The following is a 13,325-nucleotide window of genomic DNA, read 5'->3' on the forward strand; positions in this document are numbered from 1 at the left end:
GTGTGAGTTTCAAAGATTCTTAAGAAAAATGTGCGCATAAGTATTGGTTTTATCACTTACATGGATTTTGGCTCAGTGGTTTAGAGTGGTGGCTCCAATCTGTTGAGTGAGGGTTTAGGTCCCACTACGGTAGTGGTTAAGAATCGGTTACTTGGTGTTTGGGGTTCACGAAGCTCCCCACCAGAAGTCACGTCCCCCGGCCGTTTTTTTATCGCTTGTTCATTGATCCAAGGTGATGTAACCATAAATGTTTACAAGACGTGGACACAAGGCGAGTCTCATATGCTACCCCCTCACAGAAAAGAAGTTTTTCACTAGATCAAAATTAATGACCTAAAGCTATCAATATACACGAAAGCCGTTAGCTACAGACTCTGACGCCGCCTTGCAAAGCATATTATTCTTAAACCAGGTTCCAGAACCAAATAGTGTCAGGATCTGCTACATGAATCTAAACGCTCGGAAGATCCTTTTTATCGACGATATGAGCAAATGGAAACGGACCAAGAAATTGATATTGGTTCTGCTTGCGCGTCGACTTCTCCACTTCACTGTAATCCAGATCAGGATAGAACATTTTGTTCGCCGCATACGATTGTGCATGCCACTTAATTTCAAAATTGTTCACGTAAAAGTTACCAAATTGAGCCTTGTATTGTTGTTGCACTTCGTACGGATAGAAGTAGAAGCCACACACGTCCGGATCATTCTCACGTACTTCTTCCGGCACGGGAGATAGCACGTACGCAATTTTCTGTGTCAACATTGGTGGCAGACATAACTCTGTCGAGTTTTTCGTCATCGTATCATACTCAAACAAACACATGCGTAGCATGTGATCACCCCACTGTGTCGTGTTGCGTACGAAGTACGTAAAGTTTTCATTTGTTACGCAAAAGTTGGGGTCTGTGCAGCGCAGGTGCAGCGGCTGCAGACTCACTTTTGCATACATGTTTGTTTCCTCTGACAGACAAGACCCCACACCACCGTCAATAGTCTTCGAGCGCTTCATTCGTAATGGAATGTTCATTCCAGGGTCGCCTTGGTGCTTTGCATCAATTACTTCGGCGGTGTTGCCACACTGGTACCAGTTTTCGGGATTGTAGCTGTTAGGACACATGCTTGCTTCCTCCCAATCTGTAATTTCTTGCATCCAGTATTTAATACTATGACTGCCACGAGCGTGCATGGGCCCAAGCGCAGGATGGATACCGTCAAACCATGAGTTCTTAAGTATGAATCCTCCAGTATATCCTTGCTTCGTACGAAAGAGATCATTATAGCCTACTAAAGTCATAACGTGACCACCTTCAGGATTCATGACGTAACTTGTTATAAACTCCCCTTCCATATTGTAACTTTCACCCTTTTCGATCGGAATGCAACACGTCGTTATCGCCACATTTGGAGGGCAAAGTGTACACGAATCTGATGCAGGATTGCATCGATCTTGCTCTAAAAGTTTACCAATGCATGGATAATAGTGTGTCGTATATGGTGTTGCAGTTGTCAGCGACATGGCTTGACGGTACTTTATCATCGCGCGCTTAATTGCCGTTTCATCCATAAATGTATCCATTCTCTTCAATGTCAAACTTAACGGGTTTCGCTCACGCTTTTCAGCAGTTAAACCAGCACATACAGTGTCATTGCCATCATCAGGAAAATAGGGACAGATGGAAGAAGGATATATGTTATGCTTTAAGCCATTCACGAGGTACATAAGGAGCGTCACATCACCTCCCTCTGTTGTGTTTTTCCAAATACCGTTACCTGGAATCAAACACGCCACTTGTTGTGGAGATCCAGGTGGTCCAGCACAAAGTCGCAGAACTTCAGCGCCATACGCTTGTTCCGAGATTGCCATATATTCATCTTCTTGTAGCCATCCGTTCGCGATTCCTTGCTGTCGGTAGCTGTTCTCCAGCACACCTACAGTAGCAAAGTCCCAACATGTGCCACGTTCATCTTGTGTCTTTAAAGGAGTCACATAATCGACTGCAAACTTGGTCGGAAAGTGTTTAAATTTTTGAAACTCCATATGACCGCTATCTGAGATCGTGTCGTCCTTTATCACGAGCAAAGAATGCATTGTATCCCTACGCGATTATCAAATACAAAAACGTTAGCTTTTCTTACCAATATATCGATTTTTTAGGCTTCGGTACTCACAATTGCTGCTGCATCTTGACAATCGCTTCTTGGTGGAATAGCAACGATCTATGCAGCGTGACCATGTAGCTTAAGCCAGCAATTCCCATAATTACAGCGATAATCATCAAAGCCCAAGAACGAAGTCGGCGATTGCTACCAACTGTACGACTGACAAAGGCATTTCCTTCACACGCAAAGTCAATGGCTTCTGTTCCGTAAGACTTCACCATGCGATCTTTAAATTTGATGTACACTTGGAATTAATAGCAGATATTAAAAAACAATATTAAGATTAAACTGTAATATCACTACAAGTACAGTCAGCTCATGACTAAGATAGATCAAAGCCTGCGTTCGATTTGATTGCATACAATAACTTTTCGCGCATGGCTTGTTTGTTTGAGTACGCTGGCAGCTTTAACAGATTCATACATGTGGCACTCGATGGCAGCCTCTCATCGTCTTCAACACGCACTTGATGGATACAAATTCGCGGTTCTAATTTGGAAAATCCCAACAATGGTTGACGAGAGCAGCTCGTGATAAATTTAAGTAGTGCTGTGCGATCTTCTCCATTAAAATCTTTTCGTACAATTTCCCAAAACCACTCAATTATTTGTTGAGATGGGTGGTAACCACCACCGTACACCGTATTACGCTCCCAATCGTCGATATCAATATTCGTGGCAGTGCCACCGATTAGCATCTGCAATTCGTCAGGTGCAAACATTTGGATCCAAGTGCTTGGGATCAAATCACGAAAGCCCTTTAAAAATGCAGCACTCTCTAGAGATGACTGCACATTAAGTTTGAAATTGGCCATCAAATGAATATACCGGATCCGATTCGCGTTCGTGACAGAAATATTGGCCCCATCGGGAATGAGGTTTCGTGTCAAAACCTCACCAAACACCGTCTCATTCACGCTGAAAGTGAGCGCAAGATCTTCCACGTTGCCATCGTAGTGTTTGAGACGCATTAGCGATGTATACAACTCCGGATCTAACGAGTGTAAGTCATCGATGTAATTAAACTTGCCGAGCAATTTGTTTAAGAAGAATGCTGCAAATTGTGGCTCAACAAGAATATTTTCATAGACAGCCTTTGCTAAAACGCGCCCAAGAAAGCGATAACGGTCAAGTGCCTCCTTCCGTGAATCCACCACGTAACGTGCACCGGGATTTGGATACAGAAGGTGTTCCTCTGTTTCCAAAAAAAATCCATACTCAGGCGAAAACGCGCTCTTCGTGAGACAGTCCATATATTCTTTAAAGACTCCACCGCCGTCGATTCCCGCTTCTTCTAAGCCTTGTTCATTGATAAATGTTACTTTAACACGCATTTTCAATGCTGCAGGAGACATCGAGTCACACACTTTCTGAAAAAAGTCAAAACTGTCGTAAACAATCTCGTCACGCTTCACCCACACCTGCAAGACTTGCGAGAAGTCGTCGCGAATGTTGCCTAGTTTTGCCTTCCCGTCTTCCAGTAGTTTCTGAAACAGCTGGACACGCTCTTTGAAAGATAAGACTTGAGGGATTGTAACGAGAATAAGAGCTGCGCGGGCATGAGGAGACGACGCCATTTTATTCATTAGCATGAATATCGCGTGTGCATCGCGATTACCATCTTCCTTCATCAATTCTAGATCGACAATTTCCTTGATAACAGGCATTGAAGGCCACAACCACGCACTATCGGGCATAAAGCGACGTCGGCAGTCACGGTCGTACAGCTGATTGAAAAGCTTTATTGATGATACAACGGCCGTAAAAAGTATCAGCTCTTTTTCATTTAAGCTGTTAGCTGGAAGAGTATTGGTAGTGTTGGTCATCCAGCAAGTATCGTAAACAAATTTTTTCAGAAAAGGTACGACAATTTGGACTTCTGTCAAACCAAGCGGCCAAATGCCGTCGTAAAATGCTTCATCATCTAGACCCAAAAGCATGTGACTATAGACGACATTAAAGACTATCAGCACTTGTAGCTGTGGTGTCGTCAACACTAGCTGCTCATTGATAAGCATTCCAGTGGAATATTGCGGTACGATGTTGCCGATCCTAGGTTTCATCCACTGCCACACACCATATACCAAACTATTATTATTCGTGGTTTTGACAGGGGTGCCAGTATGTAATTCGACGGTCATCGCGCTTAAGAGCGCAAACAAAGCGACAGGTGGATTTGCAAATTTAGCTGCCACGCTCAATACATAAGATCTTCCAGTCGACAGCAACAAGGTGCACAGGAACTGACAAAATCGTGATACGGCATTTTCATCGACATTCATTTGTACATCACTACCATGCAATAATGTGTCAAGGCATCGTGCGCTGAAGTTAGAGTGGCAAATCAGCTGCCACTGAAGACGAACGCGCGCCTCAGCTTCACCTAACGCGACAGCACCACGCTGTACTTCTTCATCCGATGTCAGAATTCCACTGGTTAAATACGTCGGTGGGATGATCGGAAGTTCTGCTTCATCCGAAACAAAATCTTCATCAATTGCCATCGAATCTTGCTCCGACTGTTTAAGACCAAACGCCCAATGGACTAACGAGAAAGTCACTAATTCTGACAAAATTATCGCGACAACTTCGACAAGTGCTCGATCAATCGAGCACATGGATGTTAGCTCGACAACGTTTCCGACTACAATTGCGCGTTGCTGCCATGGCATCGCTGTCATGTCATGGTTTCCACAAAAATGTTGTAATATAGACGCCCAAAATAACCCTACTGTCTTTGTTTTGTCAGCTGATGTAGTAGTCACATAGCTCAGTATTGGAGAGGTTGCTGCAGAAGGCGAAAGTAGCATTCTGTTTGCAAATGTTTGATACACCTTGGACCGTCGCATCTGCTGATCTTGATTCGATAATTGTAGCGCTTGAGCGGCAATTTTTGCAATAATTTGAGTCAATTGATCACTTTCTAAACGAGATACACCTTCTCTCTCCTGTTCGGCAATGCACGCTCTCAAGGCATCAAATATCCCGTATCTTGGGGTAATACTTATATGATGCAATACATTCGAGAGTGCTTTCTGTCCTTCAAATGTCGAATAATTGGAAAAATTTGTCAATGTTTCTATGAGTAACACGTACGGATGTGAAGCAATCGCTGGATTCGCTACCGAAGTTTTAAGTTCCTCTTGTACTAATGTCTGTAAAGAAATCTCACACATTCTTGCGGCTTGATACACCCAGCACGCATCCTTCTCCACTTCAAAAAATGATGTTCCCCGTTCGCCCTTCAAACAATTAACAAGTAACATAAACACCAAATAGTCCTGTACTTTGCGTAATCTGTCAACGGCCACATGATTTTTTGATATCGCTGGCCTTGCAAAGAGAAATTGCTTGAGGAAATGCTGCAGCTGCACCGTAGGCAAAGCCTGATTCTGGATATCACCAGTCAAAACAGTGTGGGTGAGCTCTTGCTCCAACAAGCTAAATACTTCAGACCTCGCTTGGGTTGCGGCTTTCAGACGGCGGTACTGGGCCTGAATTCGAATGCCAGCGGCCACACGCGCTTTTGTAGCGTGGCGCTCTTCCCTAGCCAAGCGGTTTTGCAACATAAGCTCTTCCTTGGAACCAGCAAGCACATCTCCATTTTTTGAACTTGAAAGTGAGGCAATGTGCGCACTATAACCCGTCGTGGGCTTCTTGCGGCCGCTAAGGTTGACCTTGCGCGCGGGCTTAAAGCTACCGTCAAACATGGGCGATTACTATGTCAATGCGATAGTATTGAAGAAGATTCAGCACGAAGAGTGCGGAACCGTTAAATGGCTAAAATTAAGCGATGCGGTGACGATTCTGCTCGATCCTTCGCGTAAAGTTAGAGTGAAGAGAGCGCTACGTGATTAATTCTATCTAATCATTTCTACCAATCCTTGCGCGGTATTATGTAAAATGATGACAACTAAAAGGCAACTATTTCTGCATTGATTAACGGACTTGCGAAGGAATTTGTACCTGGTATTAAATAGTTTTTATAAACTATGGCAATGGATAAGGATGGCCTTTAAACCGAAGAAAACTAATTTATGTACTGAAGGTCAAATTGCTAAATGTAACCACACAATGCCAACAAGGATCGATGATGCAAATTGAGAGCAGCGTAATCTCAGAATTAGCTTAGTATTTACCGCAGAGACTACGAAGCTCATTATTATGGCTACTGTAACTACGCAGAAGATCTATTTAAACGAATACAGCCCTGTATTTGTGTCTGCACTCGCAATGCACAAGAAAATATTCATGATTTCAAGCGCACACCATGACGATGTGCATCAACTCCATGCCTGACTTAAGTGGATATTAAATGCATATAGTTGAGATTGTGACATATCAGTTCGCTGTTTTGCTGTCGGTACACTCGGATGTTTTTGATCTGGCAAGGTATAATGGAATTACGAGTCGCTAACGTGTATCGTCAGCATACACTTCCTTTCCTTAAAGTAGTTAACTACATCAATACAAGACGTCAACGAGCAAAAGATATTCGTGTATATGTGAATGTTGTAGCCTAAATGTTAAGATATAAATTTAACTGGCGTCTTGCGCAATGCTGTCTTCGAGACTGATGTCAACACACTTGTTAAATGAGCAATAGTAGCCATCTTCGCAGCCATCTACATAAAAGCCAGTAGCAAGATTAAAGCACTCCCTCTTGTTTTTTGGATTACGACATTTGTTGCTGTTATTTTCACAAAAGCTACCAGCAGCGCAAATGAGTCGACACGTTCGTCCGTCGACTGGCGCTGCAGAGACGCGACATAAATCATCCAAACACTCATATCCGTCATCACATCCGTCTTGAAAGCGAGCAATTGTGGCATTGTAACAATCTGTGTCGTTTCTTGCACTTCGACATTCACCAATAATTCCGTCGCAGTACTCTCTGCGGCCTCCACAGCCTTCTGTCAAGCAAACAGGTCTAGAGTCTCTTGTCGCTGCGACTAGACTCAATCTCGAGACTTGAACGATCAACGTCATCGCGAAGGCTTTCAATTTCATGGCTTCAGCGTCAAGATACCAAATGACAGCGCTATTATAAAATCAAAGGTAAATCATTTTCACAGCTGCTTGGCTACCTTCTCTTGATATTCAACATGGTATCCACCGGAAATGATTGGGTCACTAAATTAACAAGATATCAGTAGCGTTTTTGCCCACAAAATTACGTGTACTACACAAAGATGAGGGTTGCTAACTTTCCGGATCCTAGAGATAGCTTTCCAAAAAAGTTTGAATAATTTATTCATCATTTAGGATAGGACGATAGCGGTCAAGACACGCGACAAACCGGTAAAGAAGTCCAGGCAACACTAAAGACCACTTTGACGTTGCTCGTAGTAATAAGAGTAATCTTTCACAGCTTAGGTGACGGTGACAATAGTGGAAAGAGATCGAGATTTCAATAAACATCAATTCAAAGGCGCGTTTGTTGAGTGCTATACGAGTACATGATACACTAAAGCTGGAGAAGGAGCTGGTAAAGTAAACATTTGACCGGATAATTTAAAAATAGCACTTTTAACAACAATTAAGTACTTGTCGAAGCTGTTCCTGGTGATCCTAGCTTTCGTCATGGTTGGTGTGAATGATGCACTTAGGTGTAGTCCCGCTAAAAGGCCATGCTCGCAATCGTCGCATAATTTAGCGCGCATCAGGAAGAAGTACAATATGAGTTCTTAAAAGATCTGAATTAGAGCTTTACTGCGTCAGTCTCTTAATCTGACGGTCACCAGCTCGATCCTTAGGTAATGTGGCAGGCGCACCATGAGCTCTTCATATCGGTCAAAATAAACTTGTAGTCATCTTAGCGATGACATCATATGCCTAAATAAAAATAAGCGCACTGAGTCAATTGAGTATTGGGCCAAACGCAAGACTACTTTTTACTTGAGCGGCTTGCGCAGGAGATGATTTGAAGCGCTATCACTTCGTTTTTTTAATACTGGGAGGGGCTTCCGATTGAAGAGGAGCTCGATCCATCGTGATAAGAGAGACTAGATTGGTTTTCAATGGTTTGAGGAAGCGCGTCTCTTTCAGTGTCATCTCTTCTGCTGGGTGTCATCTACGGTTTACTTTTGTGCTAAAGCAAAAATAATACCTGGTCGCTGCATCTACACTCTTCAGCATTGCGGTGTAGGCTTGAACGATGTCACGGTCAGACACGATCTCGACAGGATTACCATGCAATGTGTGCTATCAGAGCTCATAGCAAATTTAGGAAATGATCGGACTGCATAGTGATGACAAACTTCCAGTATCTGAGTGCGAGGATATAACGTTTTGACACTGAAAGACTTATCTCAAAACAAAATTCAAAAATATTTTTTCTATCAACCAAATTTACTGTAAAATGAGTCAGAAATATTTGTCGATGCTAACCGAATTATGATCTACACTGTGTGGCTTCAAACGTTGGCTGTAAAATGAGCTTCAGCTTCCAAAACCATCGAGTGAGTTTTTTGATTGCGCTTCAAATGCCGCCAATTATGACAGAGGCTGAGAATTTTGCGTTATCATCGACACGTGGTATTAGATAGACTAGAGACCCTTCTACAAAAAATCATCAAAAACCTGCAAACAACATTATTCAGCGTAACTTACTATAATCTCTTTCTGTACCCTGTCGTGTGAGAATGGATGATTGAATACCGTGAGCAGATCAACTTTGATAGAATTGGTATCAGGGCACTGTTTTTGAAATGAAGTCCCCACAAATGTTTTCCATCACATTATACAGGATAACCAGACACTTTCAAGTGCGCAACTAGTGCCTTTCCAACAATTTTATTGCTTTTTCTGCTGTTGTCTTGAATTGATATTCAATCATTAGCTGGTTTCGACCTAGATTGAAGGTGCAAGATTATTGTCAACACTATCGTCCGAATAATCAGCTTAAAACAAGTTTTGCCATCATCTCAGAGCCATAAGCTATTTCAACGATTCAATTATATACTTCGTAACGTCCTTGCACTTAGGGCAGCTCAACTGAACCTTTTTCCATCTGCATGCGACTATCATATAGGTTCTCAAGTATCGGTATTTAATTCCACTCATGGGACTGAACTGTTAGCCTCACATTCAGCAATGATGACCACGTCACTTTCAAAGAAGCAGATAATGCAGTTTATGAGAGATTTTTCCCAAAGAAGAGCGTACAAACCCAGCTGCCTGTCCGTTGTATAAGCAGATTTTTGCGTCAAATGTCATCTGTGCAAGGTAAGCACTTCCGACGGCCGAGTCATGAAAATTGGCATTATCTGATTAAACACAAGTTGTTCGAACATTTGTTTTAAGGACAACTAGACACGTTTGATAAGCTTGAATGTTTCATTAATCTCAATATGATAGATCGCTTACGGGATCAAGGGCCGAAAGCGGTGATAACGTTCACGAGCCTTTGTAGCGTGCTAGTGAGGCACCTCCAGGAACGCCGCGTCTAGCCATAGGTAAGAATACAAGGCTTTCTAACGGCTAAAATGCTGATATTGAGTGACAATACCTCCGATGGTAAGGACAGAATAAATGTCTACCTCTGCGTGAAGAACGGATATGACCATGAAAGCGCTTCCAGGACTCCGACCGGTCCTCACGGCACGGAAGTTTTGCTCCACATTTGGCGCCCATCTCAAAAGAAGTGACACCGACACGAAAACTCCCAAATTAAGTTGAACTCTTTAGCCACTCTCGATATGGATCGTAACCGTTACCAATCTGATAGAGAAATTGCCGGAGCTCTAGGATTTTCAACATCGCCGATTCATTCTTGCCTTCCTTTGCGAGAGAAACAGAGCTTTAAACGAACTCAATACATCCGACTAGCTGAAGCAAACAGACTATTTCAAAGTTAAATATACCTCTTCTCCCAAAGGTTTTACATGTAAGTGTCCGGTTTAGAGCGCACTCTTCTATTCTCGTCTCCTAGCTCAAAGACCACGGGCGCAATTCGATGATGTTGATCCATCTAGTGCGAGCGCATACAAAAATAGCTCGTTGAGCGGGCCTGAGTCAATAGATTTCAGCTATGCTGCGAAGGGGGAGGGAGAGCTCCGAGTTGCCGGGCGGCGTTCAAAAATCCGACGGCGTTTTGTTTGTGTAGACACCCGTCAACTTCGGTCTGTTTTGCCACTGCGCAAGGCGCGTCAAGATTCATTAAACCGACGTCCCGCTTCTCATCAGTCTGGTTTGTCGCGGGAAAACGACGACTACCAAGTAGGCGTGGGGCGCCCTTCTGGGGATGATTTGAGTTTTGCTGAGCCTTAAAAAGGTAAAGGGCAGTAGAGACAGCTCCGAAGAGCTCCTTGCTTTCTAACGAACGTGTATGCAAGTCGGACTTACTGGTCGTGGATGCGATCGTGTGAGAAATTGAGAGGCCATGAAAAATCCTTATTGACTCCGGGGCATCGGGCAGTTATGCTCGACGCTCGACTATAGAAGGAAGTCAGCTATATGCTGAGGCGCTGAAAGCTTGATTGAGTGACACCATGACTGTTCGCATAGCGACTGGGACTTGTGTCACGATGCCGAAGGTCCCTGTGGATCTCGATGTCAAGTTTCTTGTCTTTGATAGCGTGGAACGCTGTTTAGTCTTAGACTTGGATTCGAGGTATGAAAGATTGAAGCATCCGAGTTGTCGAGCACCAAAAGTGCATTAGACCGGAGTCCCGAGCGTGGCTCGCGGGCTAAACGTGGTGTGGCACAAGCGCTGCTCAAATTTCGGAGTAATCACTGTATGTCATGCGTGGTATGTCGGCCAAGGGCCGAGGCATCGAGGGCGAGGCCCCAATGATGCACGTAGAGTGGCACGTAACCCACTAAGCATTGCATAGATTAGCATGGTCGGCCAAGGGTCGATGCATCGAGGGCGAAGGCCCAGTGATGCACGTGGAGTGGCGCTTAATTCAATGGGCACTGTTCACGTTTCAAAGCAGTTGCTGCATGCCAAGAGTAGCATGGTCGGCTGAGGTCCGAGGCATCTTAAGCAAGGCCCTTCAGATGCGCGTGAAATGGCACGTTTTCTACTGGACAAAGACTGCGGAACTAACAGCTCTTCGTCGGATGTTGGTAATAACATCAAGGCTCAGGTGGAGCAGAAGGTAAGGACACTGGACGACGCGAAGTGCGTGTTCCTACTGGTCTCGTCGAGACATAAAACGTCTGGTCGTATATTATTTGCAAGACGCAGGGCAACGGCCCTGACTCAGGGTGTGTTTACTGTAGACGATAGCGCGCAGCTATACACCCTCGTCAACGGTTGAAGTGGGGAAAAGGCGGAGACGCTACCCTAAAGGCCGGATGCTCTTCTTGAGCTAGATGGAATGCCCCTCGGAGAGTTCGGCGGTGCATATAAGGCAGGCGAATTATCCGAGGTGGTCATTATACGACCGAAATAGGGATTAACTCGTCAGCGCTACTGGATGAAGCTAGTCTGGAGGACATCAAGAGGGTGCTGAACGCACGAAAAGGATCGTCGATCCCTCGGGTCCATATATTCCTTTGGTGAAGAAATTTCAAGGCGCCGTCTCCAAAGACCCGCTGTCGGTCCTACCTCCGGACCGAGGTGTGCGTAATGAGATCGACCAAGTCCCGGGAACCAAATACTGCGTAATACTCCAACGGCCCCTGGCTAAGGAGCAGTTTAACGCCACTGAAGCCTTCTTCCGTGTTAAACACAAAGCCGGGATGGTAAGTAAGGGTTAGTCTCCCCGTTCGGCACCAACGTTTTGTGTCCGAAAGCCGATCGGCAAGCGGCGTATCTTTCACGCTTATAATAAGCTAATCGCTGCCATCATTCCGGCACAAACGCCAATTTCTAGGAAGGATGTTCTTCAGAACCATATGGTTGGCTATACGAAGTACAGCGCACTCGACTTGGTCGATGGATATTACCAATTGCTAATGAGAGTGAGTGATATTCCGCTGACAGTGGTGAGTACTCCGAGCGGAATGCTCTGGCAGTGGCTGGTGATGTCCCAAGGCTGTCAAATACGTCAACAACATTTAATCGTCTTTTAACGCAGTTGTTCAGGCCCCACTGGGCGTATACACAAACATACTTCGACGACTTTCTCGTCCACAGTAGTGCGGGGACGATAAGACGGATGTAGAGAACACACCTAAGAGCGGTGCTCGAGTGCATGTGCTCGAATATGATGTATGCTTATGTAGACAAGTGCATCTTCGGCGCTAAAAAAGCTTCATTTAGGGTGCTTCATTGGGAAGCGTGGCTTTGGAGTGGATCCCGCTAAGGTCAAGCCATTATGGACTGGACAGTTCTAACGAACCAAAAGGACTTGTGCAAGTTACTTGGTCAGGCCAACTACTTGCACAAGTATAACGCGAATTATGCGGAAATGGAACGGCCATCGTCAATATTCCTTAAGAAGGATGCGAAATGGTGTTGAAACATCGAGCATCGACAGGCTTCTGACAAGGTCAAAGACAGCCTCCTTCATGCACTAATACGGTATTACCAGACCCGATTTTCCTTTGAATGTCGTCTGTGACGCTTCAGACTTTGCCATCGGCTATGCACTGCTGCAAGCAGACGTCGAGGGTCGAAATTGGGGAATCGCGTTCGAATCTCGCCAGTTCAAAGCTGCGGAGATGAACTACCCAGTACACGACAATAAACTACTTGCGATGAAGTATTCACTTGTCAAGTTCAGGGTGCACCTGCTTGGCTCAAAGCCGTTTGTGATCTACATAGATCATGCGTCACTACGCACTGCGACTCAGTGCCTCACTTCTCGCAAAGGATGGCCTGGTGGCTCTCATTCTTCGCAGAAAATATCTTCGAGGTGAAGTCTAAGCCAGGGAAGCAGAATGCTTTGGCTGATGATTTTTCACGCAGATTATGAGCTTGCTAATGTCGCAACAATGACGTCGTCAGTGATGGATTTGGTCCGCGCCGTATACGCGGGTAACAGTATGTGTGTAGCGCTACTACAGTCTCTCGGGGGTAAGGAGTTTGGAGACTCGGACTAGAAATTGTCGGCGCATTTGCGCGCACGTTTACACTGATATTCGTCAAGTAACGGGTCGCTGATACGCCACGAATTGTGGTCCCTAACGATGAGAATACCGTATCCTCTATGAGGCCCACGCCCCACTCCGCGGTCGCCTTGGTCGTGAGGAGACGTACAGCTCGGTGAG

General features: G+C 44.8%; 3 protein-coding genes across 3 annotated transcripts; all 3 read right to left on the minus strand.

Annotated features, from left to right (window-relative positions):
* Positions 1-451: 451 nt before the first annotated feature.
* On the minus strand, positions 452-5,872 carry PHALS_11627 (hect e3 ubiquitin; the record flags this gene model as incomplete). Its single annotated transcript, XM_024727019.1, has 3 exons — positions 452-2,099; positions 2,173-2,322; positions 2,526-5,872. 3 exons carry the CDS (start codon positions 5,870-5,872, stop codon positions 452-454), a joined length of 5,145 nt encoding a protein of 1,714 aa, XP_024577638.1.
* An 829-nt stretch (positions 5,873-6,701) lies between these two features.
* Positions 6,702-7,151, minus strand: PHALS_11628 (uncharacterized protein; the record flags this gene model as incomplete). The annotated part of the gene is made up of 1 exon (XM_024727020.1): positions 6,702-7,151. The coding sequence occupies one exon, from the start codon at positions 7,149-7,151 to the stop codon at positions 6,702-6,704; it is 450 nt and encodes a 149-aa protein (XP_024577639.1).
* A 2,682-nt stretch (positions 7,152-9,833) lies between these two features.
* On the minus strand, positions 9,834-10,134 carry PHALS_11629 (uncharacterized protein; the record flags this gene model as incomplete). The annotated part of the gene is made up of 2 exons (XM_024727021.1): positions 9,834-9,963; positions 10,049-10,134. 2 exons carry the CDS (start codon positions 10,132-10,134, stop codon positions 9,834-9,836), a joined length of 216 nt encoding a protein of 71 aa, XP_024577640.1.
* Between the last annotated feature and the right edge of the window lie 3,191 nt (positions 10,135-13,325).

Source organism: Plasmopara halstedii (assembly GCF_900000015.1).
Source record: "Plasmopara halstedii genome assembly, contig: Scaffold_555, whole genome shotgun sequence".
Taxonomy (NCBI): domain Eukaryota; phylum Oomycota; class Peronosporomycetes; order Peronosporales; family Peronosporaceae; genus Plasmopara; species Plasmopara halstedii.